General features: G+C 64.2%; 1 protein-coding gene and 1 long non-coding RNA gene across 4 annotated transcripts; one reads left to right on the forward strand and one right to left on the reverse strand.

The window, feature by feature from the left end:
• Positions 1–607: 607 nt before the first annotated feature.
• On the reverse strand, positions 608–12,989 carry AGPAT2 (1-acylglycerol-3-phosphate O-acyltransferase 2). The gene is made up of 6 exons (XM_061434099.1): positions 12,695–12,989; positions 4,638–4,771; positions 4,116–4,291; positions 3,774–3,869; positions 2,022–2,094; positions 608–1,267 (listed from the first exon to the last, which is right to left on the reverse strand). Exons 1-6 carry the CDS (start codon positions 12,874–12,876, stop codon positions 1,092–1,094), a joined length of 837 nt encoding a protein of 278 aa, XP_061290083.1. The 5' UTR covers positions 12,877–12,989; the 3' UTR covers positions 608–1,091.
• Positions 12,990–13,063: 74 nt separating this feature from the next.
• Positions 13,064–14,964, forward strand: LOC133257734 (uncharacterized). Of its 3 annotated transcripts, none has more exons than XR_009739675.1 (3): positions 13,064–13,352; positions 14,160–14,329; positions 14,499–14,964. It is a non-coding gene; the product is annotated as an uncharacterized LOC133257734 (long non-coding RNA). The 3 variants fall into 3 exon arrangements; XR_009739676.1 differs by lacking the exon at positions 13,064–13,352 and adding an exon at positions 13,403–13,640; XR_009739677.1 differs by lacking the exon at positions 13,064–13,352 and having other exon boundaries at positions 13,403–14,329.
• Positions 14,965–19,995: the final 5,031 nt, after the last annotated feature.

A 19,995-nucleotide genomic window follows, 5' to 3' on the forward strand; every position in this document is an offset into this window, starting at 1 on the left:
GGGCCTCCCCCAGGCCGACAGCCAGGTGCTGGGAGAAAGGCAAGACAGCCTTGGGGCTGGCAGGGAGGCTGCTGGCCCCCCTCCCCGGCCTCCCTAGACAGGGTCTTGGTGCCCTCTCCAGTTTGTGGCTCAGCTGGTAAAGAATCTGCCTGCAACGTGGGAGATCGGGGTTCGATCCCTGGGCTGGGAAGATCCCCTGGAGAAGGGAACAGCTACGTGCTCCAGTGTCCTGGACTGGAGAACTCCCTGGTCTGTATAGTCCATGGGGTCGCAAAGAGTCCAACATGACTGAGCGACTTTCACTCCAATGGGGCTGGAGGGCGTGGTTTCAGTGAAGGTGACCAGCTGGTCCCACCCCCAGCCGGCAGCCAAAGAGCAAACCATTAGCTTCCTTGCGACGTGCCTGCCGGACCCCTGGGCGTGCCTGCCACCCCCAGTAGGAGAAAACATTCCAGGATGACCGTGGCCCCAACCCCGGCAGGAACACTGCCCAGGGTGACGGCTGGGGGTGCTCCACACTCGTCCAGGGGCGCCGGAAGCGAGGGCAGCTTGAGGATGGGAACCCGAGGCAGCCCTGCCCACCCTCTGAGTGAGCACGATTCAGCAGGCACTTCCAAGAGTTCGTTTATAAAAAACAGTGACGAGCACAGTACCCATTCAGCAGACTCGCTCCCCAGGGCCGGGGGAGCCGCAGACCCTGCTTTGTGGCTCCCTGAGGCCCAGCTGGCATGAGGCCACCTGGGGGCGTGAGACCAGGCGTCCTGGCCCCCGAGCCTCTCCCTGAGGGCCTGATGCAGGCCTGGGCGGGAGGGTGGGGCCGGGCAGCTCGGCCCTGCCCTGTCAGCCCATGGGGGTCCAGACCCACTCCCACACCAGACCCCGGAGGCACAGGGGTGGGCGAGGCCCTGCCCTCAGAGCTTGGGGGGCTGACTCTCCCTTGCAGGGACATCGGGGGGCCTGGACCCAAGGCAGTGACAAGAGGGACCCGCTTCCAGGGGGTGACGGCTAGAGGGGACACAGTGGTGTCTGGTGGGTGGGGGGCGGCCCTCTGTCCATCGTCCATCCAGGTCCTGCCCTGCCCCAGGCCTCGATTACTGGGCCTCCTGGGCATCGGGTCCCAAGGGGGCCCCGTTCTCCTGGGGGATCTTGGATATGTGGAAGAAGTGCGTCCTCATGGCCTGATGGCAGGTGTCCAGAAGCTTGGGGACGTCGGCGACAGTGAGGCCACGGGTGGGGATGGCATCCAGCACCTCCACCTGGATGGTTCCTGTGGGGGCAGGGTGGGGACGTCAGCTGCCTGGGGGGCTCCTGCGGGGGGCCTCTCTCCCCCCATTTTGGCTGTCTGCCAGCCTCCCGAGGCCCTGGGCTGGACCGGGCTCTTCCAGACACCCCGGTCTCTGGCGGTTGGCTCTTAATTGAGAATCACTGATGCAGGCATTCACATGCTCTCAGGAACGTTCAGAGGGGCGTGGACGAGTGCGTGCCCCCTTGTGAGGACCGCTTAGGTTCCAGGATGTTCCCTCCCCCAGGAGGCTCTGGGGCAGCCCTGGATTGCAGGCGGCCTCGGGGACCCAGGTGTGTGGCAGGCAGCTTCTCCCTTGGACCCCACTTCCCACCTGGGTGCCAGGCACCCTCGTGTGGGGGTCTGGAGAGAAGGGTGGAGGGAGGTCCTAAGCTCCGTGGCAGAGGGCATGGGGGGCGTCCCCGGGAGGCTGCTGCCTGAGAGTCAGGGCTGGATGCACTGGTTCAGAGCCCACCCTGGGCAGAGGAAGTGCGCCCCTCAAGGTCCCCCGAGCTGTGGGCAAGGCCCGTCCCGTGTGTGAGAAGCTGGGCCTCCACCCACCCCTGGGAGCCCTGATCTTGGGGCTCAAGGCAGGGCCTCCTTCCTTCTTCCCCCAGTCACTGAGGGGCACGGCCTGGAGTGGCCCCCCAGAAGCGGGGTCCGGGTGTCACTGGGACTGAGATCGGGTGGGCGGGCCCCCGTGTGGCAGGTGTGTGTGTGGGGGGGGGCGGGGGGCTACCTGAAGTGAAGAGCTTCGTCTTACAGCTGTAGAAGGAGGAGAAGCTGGAGTAAACCACAGGGATGATGGGTACCTGGGGACAGCAGACGTGGCAGCCTGAGGACGGAGCCCAGCCCGACCGTGGGGCCTGATCCCAGGGACAAGCTTGCGGGCAGACCCTGCCTGCCCCCACGACCCCTGTGGCCACCAGGCAGGCATACCACCCTGCCTCAGGGTGCTTCCATGCACTGCCCCGGGACACCCTTCGTGCCTGGGTGCCTCAGGGTGCTTCCATGCGCTGCCCTGGGACACCCTTCGTGCCTGGGTGGCTCAGGGTGCTTCCATGTGCTGCCCTGGGACACCCTTCGTGCCCTGGGTGGCCCCGAGTCCATAAACTCATCCTGCACATCCTTACCCAAGTATCCCCTCCTCCAGGAAGACTTCCTGGGTTGGCACACATCCATTGGATTCACATTCCGCACCCCGCAAGGGTCCCAAGATGACCCAGGACCCTGTCCAGTTTAGCCAGAGGAGATAACTGAGGTCTTTCTGCCCATCTCTTCCTTTCCCAGCCTCTCCCCCAACCCCAGGGGGCAGCTCCAGCCAGGGGAGGGGGCAGGGCCTGCGGGTTTTCCCGGAAGACACCAGGGTCAAGTACAATGGTGACTTCAACAGTGGTGGTTCCAGTGTCGGAAATGGCACCTGGAGTAATCATTAACCCTGGGGTGGGGGGAACTGACAGGAAACACGCTGCCTGGCGTCCTGGCTGAGACTGCCCTGGCCCCACCACCCCTCAAAGCTCCGCTCCGCTCTTCTCTCCCATGACCCCCGTGACCCCTTCTCCACCACAAAGGGAAGAGACACCGGCCCCGGGCCTGTGGCCGGGGTGTCCTCCTCCTTGTGCTCGGGCAGGACGGGGATCAGAGCCCAGGCTCCCGTCCCCACCCCCGTCCACCCCTCCCTCCAGCTCCCCCACCCCCGACCCCCGGCGCTGGCTGGGAGCTTCTGGAAGGAAGGCTCTCCCAGCCTTGCTCGGGGCCACCAGGGGGTGCTCGAGGCCACCTCTCACAGGTGAAGCCCAGGAGACAGCAGAGCCCTGCCCAGCTGGCAGCCTGACTCTGACCAGGCAGGAAGGAAGGCTCCCCAAACCCCGAGGGTTTTCACCTGCGCTCAGCCCCCAGCACAGGACAGGCACCCGAACCCACCCGGAGCCCCACCTCACGGAGGGACGTGCCCCAAGCCTCTCCTGCCATCCCCCCGAGATCCCCGGGACCCCGGAAGTCAAGGACAGAGCAGCACGAGGCCCATGCCGGGCTTTCTGCTCACTCTGTCCTGGCCCCTGTGAGCCCTGGTGCACCCCCCACCGCCCAGCCACTGCTCAGTCCCGAACCTGCCTTGGCGAGGGTTGCGGGGGAACTGAACGCGACCTTGGCAGAGCCCTCCTGACAGTCCAGGCAGCGGGCCTTCTTTACGCCAACCCCAGCCCCCCTCGCCCGGCCAGCGGGAAAGTGGGGTGCTGAAGCTCTGTGGGCAGGTACGGAAGTGATGAGCGTCATTCCAGCTGGTCCTGGGCTGACCAGACCCCAGCCTTCACGCTCAGGGGCCCCAGGGACTGCCCTCCATGGCAGCTCACAGACAGGTGCTGCCTGTCCAGAGGCAGGTGGTCCCCGAGCGCCAGTGGCCCCGGCCGGCCGGGAGGTCACTGTCAGCCGTAGGCCAGCCCGGATGCGCTTCCCGCCCCGGCCACACCAGGAGGCCGCAGCCCCGACATACCTGGGCCTGGATCGCCAGGTAGAAGGCGCCTTTCTTGAAAGGCAGGAGGTCCCCGTTGTCATTCCGCGTGCCCTCCGGGTAGATCCACACTTTGAGCTGTTGAGGAGACAGGAGGCTGTACCCAAAAGCCAGAGGCCGCCCAGGGAGGCACCCACCGCCCTTCTCAGCAGAGACTACCACCGCTGACAACCGAGGCCCTGCGCCTGGCTCTTCCATATGAGATTCACAGACACACAGCGATGAGGCGTGTTCTGCTGCAGGGACTCACCCTCGGGGCCGACTTGACACCACAACTGGGCCTGAGTGTCCCCAGCGCCGGGCGCCCCAGCCCCGGGCACTCACCTTCTCCCTGACCATGCGCTCGCCCACATCGGTCATCACGCTCATGGCCGTCTGGGAGTGCTGCCGGTTGATGAAGAGGACGCCCCCCAGGTACATGATCAGGCCCACGGGCCCCAGGAAGAGCAGCTCTCGCTTGGCGATCTGCACGCAGCGGTCGGGGAGGACCTCCATGAGGCCTGTGGGCGCCAGATGCCAGGTAGGGACAGGAGGAGACAGCGCAGCTCAGGGGCCACTCCCCAGGGAGAAGCGGGCCAGCCCCAGGCCTCGGGTACCACTGGCCCCTGGGCACCGTCTGGCCTCTGAGCCTCAGGGGGCACTGCAGCAGGGCCCGGGGCCCCACACAGGCTGCCCAGTCCTGTTACCCGCCGGAGGGAGGCGCGGGTCCCTCCCTCCAGTGTCAAACCCCCGCCTGCCAGCTCAGCTGGGTCTAGCCTCCACCAAGTAGGACAGCAGCCTCCCCCTACCCCCAGGCAACTGGGGAGGGTCAGTCCTCCCCCAGACCCCACTGAGGCCCAGCCTTACCCATCATGTCCAGGATGCTCTGGTGGTTGGAGATGATGACACAGGGCCGGTCCTCGTCCAGCGTCTCACGGCCTTTGACCTCAAAGCGGAGGCCATATGCGTACTTGAAGGACCGGACGAACCAACTGATGATCCTGCGGGGGAGACGGGCCCAGTGAGCAGAGGGCCACTGCCCTGGCGTGACGTGGGCTCTGCGCGCACAGCCCGGAGACCCCCAGCCCACCCTGGCAGGCTGGCCACTGACCCTGAGCCTGCCTTCCCCTCCGAGCGCCTTCAGGTCTTGTCCCCCAGCAGGATGGCGAGTGCCCCCCGCCCCTCGCCTCCCCAGCCGGTGACATGAAGGTCGCATGGAAGCAAGGCCTTGGGGACCCTGACGCCTGGCTGTGGGAAGGACGCCCCCTTCCACGTCCAGGTACCCGGATCTGCACCTGTCATCCAGCCTCCAGCCCCCGAGTCCTGCCTGTCACCCCAGGCCGGGGGCCCAGCTGAACAGCGGGGATGGAGGCTGAGAAACCCCTAGGCTGGGTGAACTCTGCTGTCAGCCGCATCAGAGGCCGAAGGACCCAACGTGGAGAGGCCGCCCACAGAGGAGGCCGGGGCAGGGGGCCCCCCACGGGAAGTGACCGTCCCTCAAGGCAGAGCCACACCCAAGGGAGGGAAGCGTGGGTACCAAGCGGAAACCTTGGCGAGGAGCTGCGGGCTGCTTCCTGGTTTGGAAGAGCTGCTGCTGGGGAGACCGGCCCGGCGGGCACCATGGCTTTCACGCCTCCTTGTCCTACAAAGCGGCAGCCTGCCCGTTTCACACACACACACACATACTCAAGGTCACACCAGGATGCCAGTGGAGCTAGGATGTGCGTGGGCCCTGCTCCTGGCAGGAGGCTGCCCTGGGCACTCGTAACCTGGAGGGGCCTATCCCCGCAGGAGGTGACGGGTGAGGGAGACCACGCGTGCCCCTGTCTTTGGGTAGCTGGCTGGCAGGGAGAAGGTTGACACCGCACACACTTGGCACAGGACAGGTGCCAGTCAGGGGTCCGTGCACACGGGGCGATGGAGCCCACGGCTTGAGGTCACTCCTCTGCCATTCCTGCAGGCCCCCTGGGTCCTTCCCACCAGTGGGTGGGGGCGGGGCTGAAGGTGAGCTCCCGGTGACCCAAGAGCTTTCCACTTTCCGCACAAGATTCGTGCACGCACACACACACACAAACACACACACGCACACACACACAGCCGCCAGGGAGCTCCTCACAGTCCTGACCGGGAGGGAGGCCTTTTCCACTCCAGCCAGAAGGGCCTGGGCCCAGACCCGGTTCTCAATAGAGCAGAGGCTCAGAGCGGGTCCTTGGCCCGAAGGCAGACTCGTGTCTTTAAAACTGTGGGTAAGATGCACGCAGCACATTTACCCTCTGAACTGGTTTCAAATACACAGTTCAAGTGCGGTCACGTTGTTGAGCAACTGCCCCCATCGTCTGTCCCCAGGACTCTTATCTTCTCAAGTTGACGGACACGCTGTTCCCGTTACACACACACACCCTGCCCCGGGCCCCAGCATCTTTCTGTCTCTGTGGATAAGACTCCTCTGAGCCTCACACGAGTGGATCCTATCAGCTCTGCCTCTCTGTCCCAAAGGCAGGCTCGCATCTGGCCCACACAGCCTCTCTCCCCTCCTCCTCCCACGGCACAGGTTGGAGAGAGGGGCTCCGCGAGGGAGGCAGCTGAGCCCCGGCTGCTCTCACAGTCGGGCCAGCCGGCCTCGCTGGACCTGGAAGCCGGGCCATCCTCCTTAGCGCTAAGCCTCTGCCAGCTCGAGCCAGACCTGTCCCTTTGTTCCCATCCGGCTCAGAGGTGCCCCTGGCCGGACACTCTTGGGAGACCTCGCCTGGCTACCTCAGCTGGGGAGCCTCGGGCTTCTCGACTGCCAAGAGATGGCTTCTCGGGTCGTTGTGAGGATTGACCGACCCAAGGAGGGGGCGCAAGCAGGCCATTCACCAACAGGAAAAACGTGCATCGTCCAACAACACAGAGGCACGCAGTCTCACTAGCCATCAAAGGAAACGCGGATTGAAACGAGAAGCCCTGTCCTCTTCCTTCGGATTGGCAGAGGATAGCCGGATAACGGGAGGTGTCGGCTGGTGTCGGGAAACGGCCTGAGGTTGCTGGCAGAGGTGGGAGATCGCAGAGGTTTCTGGAGGAGGGCAGGTTGGCAGGACCTAGAAGAGCCCTTAAGAAGCCTAGTCCCTGAGATTTGCAATCCTCTTCTGGCAATTGATCCTAAAGCTGCCGACGCACAGGCGCGGTCGGGATTAGGGAAAGAACACCTCAGCGTCCCCGTGGGGACAGCCCAGATAGACAGGGCTGCGGCAGAGGAAAGAGCAAAGATCCCTACTTATTCGCTGTCAGGTCGGTTCCCGGGACTTCTAATGCAAACCTGTCATTTGCATTTCCCTGCCAAGCTCACAGGCAAAGTCCCAGACCACATCTGGAGAGGACAGTGGGTCACTCTCTGGGGGTGTCTGCTGGCTCCGTTTTTCTTCTCAAACAGTTGTGATGAAGGACCTCCCTGGTGGTCCAGTGGTTAAGAGTCTGCCCTTCCAATGCAGGGAGACCCGGGTTTGATCCCTGCTTTATTCCCTGATTGGGGAACTAAGATCCTCCATGCTGCCTGACTCAGCCAAAAGGAGACAAACTGTTGTGAAATATACATAACATAAAATCTATCATTTTAAACCATTTACAAGTGTATAATGCAGCTGTCCCAAACGTCCGTCTCCAGAACTTCTCTGTATTTTCTTTTTGTATCTAATTGACAGGATCAGTATTTGGGGGTGGGGGATGATGAAAGATACTGTATATACCGTGATCACAGTATCCTGTGATACTCAGCCTAGCAGGGGCCTCTCCCACCCCAGTTGAGGCAGACCTCCCAAGGACCAAACGGTTCCAGGAGGGACCGACAGGTCCAGGGAGCAACTCGCTACATTTTACAAATAACTGCACTCAAAACCAAAAGACACCGCCACTGACATAAGTACAGGAAGCTGCAAAAGAAAGGGGCATCCTGGGAGCAGACAGAAGCAAGAGATGCTCCTCACAGGGAGGGTCCATCAGTCACTCCCTGCAGGGGGGCGGGCACGGGGTCTCGCTCTTCCTTCTCCTTCTGTCCCCTCTTGTCAAGGTTTTCAGTCAAAGTGGTGGGGACGTCGTATCATCTTCACAGTGCTTCCTCCAAGAGCAGGGAGGCCGCCCAAGCTGTGCAGAGGCTCCAGGGCCCTGGGCAGGGAGAGCTGGTCTGTCCTGGCCTGGAATGCAGCACGCACATAACCACAGGGACAGATGCCCCACACCCACGCCCGGGAGCAGGTGCTCCATGCTACCTGCCAAGCCTGCTTGGGGACAGACGCCAACTGTCCAGTTTCGCTCAGACAGTAACCCCACAAGGTCGTATACTCCTGCACCAGGGAAGTGGAGGCTCAGCAAAGCTGAGCGACTTGCCCAGAGTCACACAGTGGGGAGGCCGGGATGGGCTGGAGCCCGCCCCTAAACTCCAGGGTTATCAGGTGAGGTGTTCTAGCTCCTCTGCAGGCCTCCCCTCACCCCCTGAAGGGGCTCTCTGGCCCCCACACCACCCCCAGCAGGAGGGGCTCTGCCCTTCTCTCCCAGCAGGAAGCTCCGGGCAGCCGCTGTCCCCAGGCAGCCAGGTCTGCCCAGCCCAGGCCTCTTCGGAGCCCAGCTGACTCCAGTGCCCCTACCCACAGGAAGCAGGGCCCCAGCTTCAGGGCGGGAGTCACAGGTGTGCCAGGGATGTTCGCACCCCAGCTCCAGTCCTGCCTTCCCAGGGAGGTGGAGCCAAGGCTGCCTGAAGCCAGGTGGCCCAGCCTTCTTCTGAAGGCAGCTGCCAGGTGGGTGACTGGTGCCAGAGTCCCCGCAAGGCAAGGGGGCCCGCCCCACTTTCCAAGAGCCCAGGGGGGCAGTGATCTCCTTAAACAGAGGCGCCATCCTCACCCCTCGTGGGTCTTTCTCAGGAGCCCTCCATTTAACCCTGATTGGGGCCGCTGGCCTCGAAGGGAGTGCCATAAGCGTGAGGATTCTCGGGGGCCTGGGGCCGAAGCCCCGGCAGCCCCCTCCGTGGACCAGCCGTGCTCATCTGTGGACACCCGGACCCCGCCCCAGCTCTGGGTCAGACAGGCCCTGACGCTCCTCTCACAGCTGTGACCTTGGGCAACGGACTTGACCTCACTACGCTTTCTTGTTTCCACTTGTGAGATTGGAAGGTCGTGGAGGGGTCGAGCTAGATGAGGCTGGACGCCTGAGACACCTGCCAGGCCGGGGGGCCCTCCACAGACAGCGGCTGTGTTGGTGACAACACAGGAGGAAAAGATTCCAAAGTAAATGGAAGAAGCCCCTCCCCCAGCCGGTACCTGCTCCTGGCCACTGGAAGGTGGTTCAAGGTCAGGTCTCAGCTACCTGCTGACCTTTGCGCTCAGCCCCGACACAGGCTAGACAGCTCTAGGAAGACCCAGTAGCTAATTCAGCCAAGCCGTGCCAAGTCCTCAGCCAGACCCCGTGGGCTTTGCCTTATAACGTGGCGAGGGTGGAGGGGGGTGGTTGGTGGCACTCACTCTGGAAGGCCGTGCCAGGAGGGCAGGCACACAGAGCCATCGGTCTGCTCAGGGGACAGGAGGCCCCAGCAAGGCCGCCTGGTAGGCAGCGGCCTTTCCCAAGCGTCAGATGAGCCGGAACACTGGGTGGGCAGGAGCTGGGGGTGCTGGCCTCTGCAGGTGCCCAGAGGTGCTAACGGGGGCTCAGAAGTGGGGTGGAAGGAGGTGGGGCCGTGAGCAGTGTCCAGATCTCAGGAGCTCTGCTCCCGGGCCTGCAGGAGTCCACCCAGGGGGAGGACTGCCCCCACCGGCCCACGCCAAGACCAGGGCCCCAGGCCCTGGCTGCAGCGATGCCCATCCTCAACGTTCCAAGTGGGTGGGGGCTCCACCGACCCAGCACCTCACTCTCCTGCCCCCAGCCCTGCAGCCTAGCTGCGGTCCCAGGCTGCCCGTCCTGGTCACCTGAACGTGTGAGAAAGGAAACTCTCTGCGTTAAGGTGCTGTTATCTGGTTTCCTGATTCTACCGCCAAAGCCAGTTCTAACACACAGGATTATCCTGGGCCTCGCTCTCTTCACTGTCCAGCAGGTGTGATAAGGGCACCTGCCCCCAGGACGAGGACCCAGCCTCGCCTGGCGCGCAGGCCCCCGCCAGTCTGGGAGGGGGTCCCTGGCCTCAGCCCCAGCATGCTCACAACAGTGCCTGCCTCTGGCCCTCCGCTCCCAGCGCTGCCAAGCACGCTCAAAACTCACAACTCAATGGCAAAGGCCTCCTTGGCTGCCCCATCACAGAGACGGGCTGCTGGTTACAGGGAGATGGGAACGCGAGGCGGTGGGTGGAGCTGGGCTGTCCCTCTTGGAACTTAGGACTTCCCCTGAGCCTGGTCTCCAGCTCCAGAGCAGCCACGGTGCCGCCCCCAGCCCCGATGCTGGGTGAGACAGAGGAAAAGACCCACCTTGAAGTCATCCTTGGGCTCTGCAGCCCAGGTCTGCCGCGTCCTAGTTCTGGGACCTGCCAGTTGCCTCCTCCCCGCCCCAACCCCCGGAGACATGAGTTTCAAGCTGCTTCTCTGAGGGCTCATCCATAAAATGGGACTAGGAACAACACCTTTCCCTAAAGATGAAGCATCCGCCAGCGCATGGGGGTGCGAGACAGAACTGATGGGCAGAGTCCTTTCCCGAGGTCAGGGTGAGACTGGAGAGGGGGGCAGCCAGGCACCCACAGTCCAACCCAGGAGGGGCCTGAAATGAGGGAGCCTGTCCACACAGCCCCCAACCTCACCTGTCCTCGTGGGCCTGTCCCTGGAGGGGCACAGCGCCTAGAGGGACACAGCGCCTCCACGACCTCTGCATTCCTCAGCCCTCCTCGGCCGCATCCCTTGGGGAACTCGTGTTCACAAGGGACCCTCCTCTCTGCCATCACTGGGGAGCCATGGGTGTCATCACTATGACCCACCCTTTGGGACCTGGGGCTGCAGGGGAAGGGGGCTGTGGGTTCCCAGACCCCTAGGCCTGCCTCTCTCTGGGGAGGACTCAGCACCTCCGTCATGTCCTGGGTTGGCTTGTGCAGAGCCTGAGTCGGGGGCTGCCCCGGGGAGGGGAGCTCCCTCCTGAGCTGAGGAGGACGTCTCAGCAGGCCCGAATCTCGTGCGAGACTGGGGGCCGAGCTGGGCTCTGGGCTCGGGGAACAAGCCCGAGGCAGCAGAGGCCACGGGGCTGGCCAGGCCTGGGCTGCCAAGTGCTGGTCAGGCCGGCCTGCCAGTTCTACCACCTGGTCAGAAAGGGTGGCCGTGACTTCCAGCCTGACCCTGGGGAAGCAGCTTTCAAGCCCAGGCCTGGAAGAGCGAGTTGGACCTTTTAAAGACAAGGCTACCTGACCACACAGAGCCAGGGAGAGAGAGGGTGACCACTGGGAACGCCTGCTGAAAGCCTGCTCCAGGACTCGCTTCCCACCCGCACGCAGCACAAGCCAGGCTCAGGGCCCCCTCCTGCCTCAGAAACAGACGTGCCACCCTCGGGCCTGGCTGTGGGAGGGCAGCTGCCCCTCTGAGGAGCCCACCAGCCCTTGTTGCCGGAAACCACCCCCTGCCCTGCTCCTGGCTGGCCCCCAGCAGGTGTGGAACGGACACGGGCTGTGAGCCCACTGTCTGCAGGGGGTCCCAGGGCCTCAAACTCAGGCCAGCATCCCTGCCGGCAGGGCCCAGCCCTGAGGAACCCCCTATTTCTGGACACAGGCCCTCCCCATCCCAGAGAGCTGACTGCTTGGGAAGACAGCTGGAAAGGCAACAAGTGGGCCACCCCTGTGATCTCTGCTCCCTGGGTTGCTGCCCTGGGCCACGTGGGGCGGGGGAGGGCAGGGGAGGCACTGGAGACCCCTGGCCCACCCACCAGTCTTCCCCACTCTTAGCTTCCCCACTCTTAGTCCTCCCGCCCATTCCTGGGGCAGCGGGAGCCACAAATCCCTGAAAACAGCCGGGGAGAACTGTGCAGAGCAGGCCAGTCTGGCAGTGTCAGCCCATCGGATGGACAAGGCCGGGAAGGGCAGAAAGCCAGGACCCCTCACCCCCTGCCCTGTGAGCGCTGGGGTAGTGGGGGCCTCAGGGACCACAGTATTCCCACCCCAGGCCACGGCCAAAAGGCCATCATTGCCAAAGCCACAGGGTGGCGTGTTAGCAATGGCCCCTCCCCATCGGAATCTGGGGAAAGGGCCAAGGAGCCCCTCTCGGGCCACCATGCCCTCCCCAGCCCCTGCCCCTGCCCGGGAGAGATCGCCATCTCTTCCTGTCAGCCCAGCCTGACCCCTACCGCAGCAAGCTCCCCAACCCCGGGGATGGGAGGGGGGACACCCCAGCCACCACCGTGTTCTTTCCCCTGGCTTAAAGCTTGGACCCCAAGGGCCAGCAGTCCCCGCCCAACCTCCGCGGGCTGGAGCCACCACACCTTCCTAAGCGGAAGGAAGAGGCTGAGCACAGGTGCGCTCATCGCCCGACAGGTGGGCAGGCGGGATGGCGGGGAGGAGACTGAGAGCCCCGGGCGCGGCGGTGCACGGCGGCTAGCCCCCACCCCCCGCCACGCGAAGCGGCACCGAGCCTCTGCCCACCCGGCCCGGCCGCATTCCTCTCGGAGCCGGCCCAGCACCCTGCGCGGCGCCGAGAGCCAGATCTCTGTAAAGCCCTCCGTGTCGGCCCCTGGCCGGGGTCCCGGGGCAAGGGTGCGGGGACACGGCGACGCGGGCTCCGGAGGCCGCAGCCCACCCACCACCACCCCTCGGCGCGCTCCCCGACCCGCTTTCCCCTCGGGCGTAGGGAGCGCCGCACCCCCCCCCACCCCCCCCCCCGCCCCAGCCCCCTCCCGCCACTCCCGGAGCCCTGGAGAGGCGGGCGCGGCAGGAAGGAGGGAAAGGACACGGGAAAGTTAGGGAAGCGGAAGCGGCCCCCCCGCGCCCGCCCGGCCCCCCTTGCCTCATGTTCTCCACCGTCCGGCCCCCGTGGCGCAGCAGGCAGACGACCGCGGCCATCGCCGAGGCCGTGAAGCAGAAGGCGCAGTACAGGCCGATCTTGGCGTAGAAGCGGGCCGAGCGGCTCAGCTGCGCCAGCAGCAGCAGCAGCAGCAGCGCCGCGATCAGCCACGGCCACAGCTCCATAGCCGCGCCCGGAGCCCCGACGGCGCGGGCCGCGGGCTGCCTGCCTGGGCTCCAGCCGCGCGGGCTGGCGGCGGCGGCGGGCCCTCCTCCTCGCCCCGCCAGGCCCGCGCCCCTTATTGCGAGGGCGGAGGGGCGGGGCACCCGGGAGGGTGAGCGAGGTGCGCCCCGCCCGCGACGGTCCCCGCCCCGCCCCGCCCGCCGCGCGGTCGCCGCCCCTCCCCGCCCCTCCGTCCCGGGACGGTGCCCTTGCCCAGGCGCCGGGCCACCCTCCGCCGCTGGCCCTGCGCCCGCCCCCAGCCCCCGCACCTTCGCAGCGGGTGACCAGGGCCGTGGCTCCCCGCAGACCCCCATAGCCGGACCGGACCCCACCCCCCTTCGCAACCGCCGGCACCGCCCCTGAGCCCAGACCGCGAAGGCGCGTGCCAGGCTGGTCACCGCACAAAGGGGCCCTTGAGCGGCGCCCGGTGACCTAACCGGTAGCCTGCCCCTTCGGGTCCCCTCGGGGGAGGGGTGGTCTGAAGACGCGCTGGGTAGGCAGGAGGCCAGTTTCTGGGCGGGGCCTGGGTGCCGGACAGTGGGTGCCAGGGCCAGCAGGTTATCTCATGCTCCAGGTGTCAGGCCTGCCCAGGGATCAGGCGACTGAGTTCAACTCAAGCGGGTGGGCCAGCCTGGCCGGGCAATGGTGTGGCCAGCCTCTGGCTTGTGGGGAGGAGCTCCAGGTCATCCCTGGGGGGGACCGTCAACAGATCTCAGAGCAGATCCAGGTTGTAACACCAAGTTTCCATTGTACACAAGTGCCCTCCACTTGCGGCCCCTCCACTTGGGCCCCTCCACTTGTGGCCCCTCCACTTGGGCCCCCCCACTCACGGCCCCCCCACTCGCGGGCCCTCCACTCGCGGCCCCCCCACTCGCGGGCCCTCCACTCGCGGCCCCCCCACTTGCGCCCCGGGCCTGGGTTTGCTGCCATTGACCAGTGGCCCCACACGTGGTGCCTGGAGGCCTTCAAAAGGTTGTTGTCAGCCTCTGCCCTATTTCAGATGCTGGGGCATCTAGTGCTGAAATGCTTCGCTGAAGTCCCCAAAATGCTATTTTGGGTGACAAGTACAAAATCACCCATCACGGGTGACTGGGGGGCGTCAGGCCCAGAGGGATGAGGGCTTCCCTGCGGAGAGAGGAGCCTGGGCACAGGCGTTCTCACTCTTCACGAGGGGCGCGTCCCTTCCCCTGCGCTACACCCATGCGTGTTTCACAGCAAAGCCTGTGGCCCAAACCCCTCCGCACAGGGAAGCCCCGCAGGCTGAAGTCCAAGGGGCTGCAAGAGTCGGACACAACTGAGCGACCGAGCGACCGAACCAAAGTAAACACCTCCAGCCATCTGCATCAAGCCCACGAGCGTCTCTCCTTCCGACCTTGGAGGAGGCCCGAGAGTGCTCCCCCGCCTTGGGGAGGAGGGGTGAGCGCTGGCACCACTGGGCCCGGGCTGGCCATGGGGCTGACAGACTCGGAAGAGGAGGTTTCGGGGGGTCAGGTGGGCCCGGGACTGCCAGCGGTGTCGCGGGGTCCCTGGTTTCTCAGCTGGAGGCCCCAGGGGGCTCTTGCTGAGGCGTGAATCCTGTCCTCAGAACCCCCGCCGCAGACAGCGCTGCTTTGCCTGAGGTCCTGTAGCTGCCAGCCGCCAGCACTGCCACGGTGGCACCGCCCACCCCTCAGATGCCTTCCCTGCCTCACTCTTCCCAGCATTTCCCATGACTCAGTCACGCGTTTATGGGTTCCTGTGTTCGCCGCCCCTCTCCTCCGCCTCCCCGGGGGCTCCACTGATGCCCGAGAGAACGGGGCCTGGCCACAAGCAGCCTCCAGGACCAGCGCTCCCCCACTTGATAGAGGTGATGGGCAGAGGCCGGCCCGGGTCCTGTACCCCCGCCCGCTGCCCCTGGCCCGCTGCCCTGTCCGGCTCCCAGGCGTGGTGGTCCCGGACATCACTGTTCTGTCTTCAGACAGACAGAGGGGCTGTGGCTCGATTTTCACCTCCTTCCCCAGCTCCTTCCTCCTCTGGGGAAATGTGGAAATAAAGTGTCCTTTTGCCTCTGATTGGGAATGGGGGAAAGGGGAGGCCTCAGACGCTGCTGGGTCTGAGACACATATTCAGTATTCTCTTGGGAAAGGAACGCTTTTTGTTTCTAGAAGGTGAGTCACCAGAGGATCCTCTGGGTTGGTGGAGACCCTGAGACAAGGGGTTTTCCTCTAAAATTAGCATGCCCCCCTCAGGGAGCACTAGCATGCGGGGCAGGGGGGTGCCAGCCTCTCAGGGTGCTCCACATCCCCGCAAGCACCCAGGGAAGGCGCCCGCCCCGCCACCCCTGGCCGGGTGACGGCTGAGGCCTCCTGGGCGTCTGCCGGGGCCCAGCCAAGCAGCACATAACACCAGGTGACCATCTGGCCTGAACCCACCCTGCCACAGGAGTCGGCAGGGCGCGGGGGCGGCACTGGGCCTGTCGACCCACCTGCTCTTCCAGTCCTGGCCTCGGGGGTGGGGCCCTGAGGTCCCTGGGTTGGCCTTGGCTTGGGTGGGGCCTCCGGAGGGAAGGGCTGGGCCTCTGCATTTCTGAAGGCCGATATCACCCCTCCTGGCCAAGCGACATCTTTGAGCTCTGAACAGATGGCTAAGCTCCAAGCTCCCCGAGCCTCAGTTTCTTCCTCTGGGCCCTTCTCCAGGCCTCTCCCAGCTCTGCCTCTGGCACCAGGAGGTGGATTCCTCTCCCTTCAAACCTGCCCAGGAAAAAAAAGCCAGGATGCAGAAGCCAGGAGGGGACAAAGGCTCAGAGTCACACGAGATCAGGGACAGCGTGGACCGGGGGCAGTGCACCCAGTCGGGGGCACCGGGAGGAGCCCCCCTTCCGCTCTCTGGGGGAGCGTCTCCGGGGGGCTGGCCCTCCTAGGGAGAAGCTCTTTGGGAGGAAGGTAGGCGGGGAGGGCACAGCCCAGCCTGCAGAAGGAGGTGCCTGCTGGAGGGGAGGGTGCCCGGGCGAGCCTGCCAGGGCCTGTGTGTGTGGGGCCCTCTCGGTGGGTGTGCCACCCCAACTCCCCCATTGGTAAATAAAGCAGCCTGTGAGTCTTTAATGGGCTCGCACTTAAAAATAGATGAGACCAGGCCTCTGGGCCCGATTCCCAGGTCTCTGCCATGCTGGGCGGTGCTGGGCCCACAGGCTCCCCAGGGAGGGGGTGAGGACAGTACCACAGGCTGGGGCTCCACCGGGGTGCTCCAGGGCCCAGGGAGCCAGGCACGTGTGGCCCGTGCCCAGGGGCCAGCAGAGAGCCTCTACCTGGCTGTGGTGTCCTAGCTCCTGCGTCACAAGCCTGGGGGGTGGGGGGCTGGGAGGGTGAGCAGCAGCCTCCTCCCAGAAGGACTCTGGGCTGGGGGACAGGGCCTGAGGGGCTGTCCAGGGGCAGTGACCGGGAGTCCAGGAGATGTCTCTGAACAGAGGAGGGGAGGCAAGAACCCCGGGAGCTGCCAGGGCTGGAAGCCCCCCAGGGGTGAGGCCCTTTCTGCAGCGGCCCCTCCCATCGTTGGAGAGCCGAGGGCTGTGAACCCCTCCCTGCCCCCGGCCAGCTCTCCACGAAGGTGGCGGCCCCCATGCTCGGCTTTTCATGGCCACGACACTCACGTCTGAGTTCCAGGCTCAGGTGGGAGCGGGGACCTTGGCATGAGAGGGACTGAAGGCAGAAAGCATCAAGGAGGGGCTGCCCCAAGGATCGAGGCAGCCTCCCTGCCCCTGACATCAGCTAGTACCCAGGTCTCTGCTGGGTACACACCAGAGATGGCCTCCCCCCATCCTCCACGGGACAGACGGGAGCCCAGAAGGGCAAGAGGGCACCTGGGGGCCCCTGGCCAGCAAGATGGAGCAGGAGACGGGTTCTGGTGCCCAGGGTCAGCCCCTGGGGATAACTGCAGACCAGACATGCCTCTGCGCCTTGCTGCGCTCAGCCGGGGTAGGGCCCAGTGAAGGCCTGGGGCACTGGACATAAAGGGATGGCGTGAGGTGCCAGGCCCGTCCTTGGGCAGCCGCCCTCGGCCACCTCACCCGTGACCCAGCTGGCGTCCAGACTCTGTCAGCTGCCCCAGCGCTGCCCAGGCCAGCCTGGGGGACTGGACAGGGCTGGAGGCCCAGCGGGCTTCCTGCTGCCTGACGCCGCTCAGTCCTGGCCTCCGCCACTGACCAGGGGGCTGCCTCTCGGCCATGGGGCCTCGGTGGCACCTGGCGGCTCTTGCCCCACCTCGCTGCGGAGAAGGCGGCGGTCACGAGCCCCTAGAGAAGCCCTCCCCGCCACGGCGGGGGGGGGGTGTCCCCTCCACTGTGAAGGCTGGGGCTGGGGAGAGAGGGAGGGACTAGGCCTCCTCCACCCTCCCCTGCATGTGTTAGACTGAAATCCTAAATCGGCCTGCTCCCCTGACTCCTAGCCACCCTGACCTGACCTGAGCCAGGCCAAGCAGTCCCTTCTGCCTCATTTCCTCTCCGACCCAGAGCCACACTGCATGACCCAGGGCTGCCTGCAGAGGGGCCTGCAGGGAAGCCCCCGCCCTCCCCCAGCTAGGCCAGGCCCAGCCCGGGCCGTGGGTGCTGTGCTGACCATGTCCCGGGGTCCTGCCAGGCCCTGGGGCCCCGAGGGCAGGGCGGAGGCTGGCACTTCCTGCTGCCACCCCCCACCTCCCCTCATCTAACCCGAGACCTCTCCTGGCCGCTCCCTGCTCTGTAGCCGGGGCCTGCACAAGTCACTGGTGAATGAATGAATGAAGGACTCCTCTCTTGTAAGTCCAGAGAGGAGCACGCTTGCTACCTGGCGCCCGCCAGCTCACGGGCTGCCGGGGGACACTCGAGGGCCTGACCTGCTGAGCCTGGGCCACCACCCACGGAAAGGGACTGATGCCTAGCTCATCAGAGAAGAGTCACTGGCGGAAACCACCGGCTTGCTTCTGCACCAGGATGGCCTCCAGACAACTGGGCTCACGAGGGCGCTATCACTGATAGGAGCTGCATGCGGGCCCCAGGTAGCAATCCCATTCTGTCTGTCCAGCCTGCTCTGCGTGCCCCTGTGGATACCCCATCCCAGGGAGCGGGGTTTCTGAGCTCCTGCCTTCTCCCCTCTGCAAACTCACATGCAAGCATGCGAGCCAGCCGTGGAGGGCTGGCCACGTGGCGCTGGGGCGGAGCAGACCAGCGGGGTGTGAGTCTCCACTCAATCATCATTGTTCTATCACTCAGGTGTGTCCAACTCTGCGACCCCATGGACTGCAGCACACCGGGCTTCCCTGTCCTTCACTATCTCCTGGAGTTTGCTCAAATTCATGTCTGTTGAGTCAGTGATGCCATCCAACCATCTCATCCTCTGTTGCCCTCTTCTCCTTCCCTCAACCTTTCCCAGCATCAGGGTCTTTTCCAATGAGGCCGTTCTTCGCATCAGGTGGCCAAAGGATTGGAGCTTCAGTTTCAGCATCAATCCTTCCAGTGAATATTCAGGGTTGCTTTCCTTTAGGATTGACTGATTTGATCTCCTTGCTGTCCAAGGGACTCTCAAGACTCTTCTCCAGCACCACAGTTCAAAAGCATCAGTTTTTTGGCCCTCGGCCTTCTTTCTGGTCCAACTCTCACATCTGTCCGTGCGTGACAGTGAAACTCAAGGTGAATCCATGACCTAAACATAACCAGTGACACTCCTGTGCTGCCACAGGGGCCATGGTGGAAGTGGAAGCCTGGCAGGTGGGGATGAGGCAGAGGCCCTGAGTGAAGAGGGAAGCGGAGACACAGCCCAGGACCTCCTGGCACAGTTACGCAGGCTGTGCACTGCATAAGTCTAGAGCATTCCAACAACTCGAACTATAGCAGCCGACCCTCCCAGAGTGAGCAGACCCAGTTCTCTGGCCTCTGACCCTCGCTTCCCCCTTCACCACTCAGAATGTATTCAGTCAGTCAGTCGTGTCTGATTCTCTGAGACCCCATGGACTGTAGCCCACCAGGCTTCTCTTGTCCGTGGGATTTCTAAGGCAAAAATATTGGAGTGGATTGCCATTTCCTTCTCCAGGGGATCTTCCCGACCCAGGGACCGAGCCTGCGTCTCGCAGATTCTTTACCACTAGCGCCACCTGGGATTTTTACCATTCGGAGACCTGGATAAATGAATCCCTAATCAAAGCATTTGGGTCCTGCTACCTCTGGGTGGGAGGTTAGAGGCAGGTTTCTGGAGCTCAGTCTAACACACCCAGGGGCCCCACCCTGCCTGGATGCCAGCCAGCAGCAGTGCCAGCACCGCCCTGAGTCACTGTGCAGCGCGGGTGTGGCTTCCCGGTGACCCAGCCAGACATCTGTCCCTGAGCTGATGAAGCTGGAGCCGGGCTGCAGCCCCGCCTTCCCCGCCCTTGCCTGTGTTGCCCAGGGCCAGGCAGCAGACCTGGGCGCTGGGGAGATCTGAACCGCAGGTCAACAAGGAGTAAGCACTTTTTCAGGACAAGTATGTCCCAGGAGAAGACTCTTGAGGGTCCCTTGGACTTCAAGGAGATCAAACTGGTCCATCCTAAAGGAAATCAATCCTGAATATTCATTAGAAGGACTGAAGCTGAAGCTCCAATACTTTGGCCACCTGATGCAAAGAGCCAACTCGTTTGAAAAGACTCTGATCCTGGGAAAGATTGAGGGCAGGACTCGATGGACATGAGTTTGAACTAGCTCCATACTTGGTGATGGACAGGGAGGCTTGGCGTGCTGCAGTCCATGGGGTCCCAAAGAGTGGGACACGATGGAGCGACTGAACAACGTCCCAGGTAATATTTAGAACAAACGTGTACTAAAAAATGTCATTCGTTGTTTATCTGGGATGGAAATCACACCGGACGTCCTGTATGTTATCCTTGGAGCAGGGATAAAATACATCTGATACCCCAGCCCCACCCTGGTTCTCAGCCTCACTTGCCAACGGGCTCTGAGGGCGGCTGGGCAGCACTGCCCCCTAGTGGACGCAGCCCTGGCCGCAGGGTGGAGGACCTGGGGAGGGGCTTGGGTGACCTGCCCTCTCTGCTCCCCATGGGGGCACACCCAACGCCCCCTGCCCCCAGAGAGTTGACCCTCCCCG

The sequence above is a fragment of the Bos javanicus genome, chromosome 11 (genome assembly GCF_032452875.1).
Source record: "Bos javanicus breed banteng chromosome 11, ARS-OSU_banteng_1.0, whole genome shotgun sequence".
In the NCBI taxonomy this organism is placed as follows: domain Eukaryota; kingdom Metazoa; phylum Chordata; class Mammalia; order Artiodactyla; family Bovidae; genus Bos; species Bos javanicus.

What these genes read in the sequence shown, in the direction of transcription:
- AGPAT2 (XM_061434099.1), bottom strand. Translation starts at nt 12,876, where the DNA reads ATGGAGCTGTGGCCGTGGCTGATCGCGGCGCTGCTGCTGCTGCTGCTG. An exon ending in CGGACGGTGGAGAACATGAG is followed by an intron (nt 4,772 to 12,694) that starts GCAAGGGGGGCC and finishes TCTCCCCCGCAG; the next exon opens with GATCATCAGTTGGTTCGTCC. An exon ending in AGCGCATGGTCAGGGAGAAG is followed by an intron (nt 3,870 to 4,115) that starts GTGAGTGCCCGG and finishes TCTCCTCAACAG; the next exon opens with CTCAAAGTGTGGATCTACCC.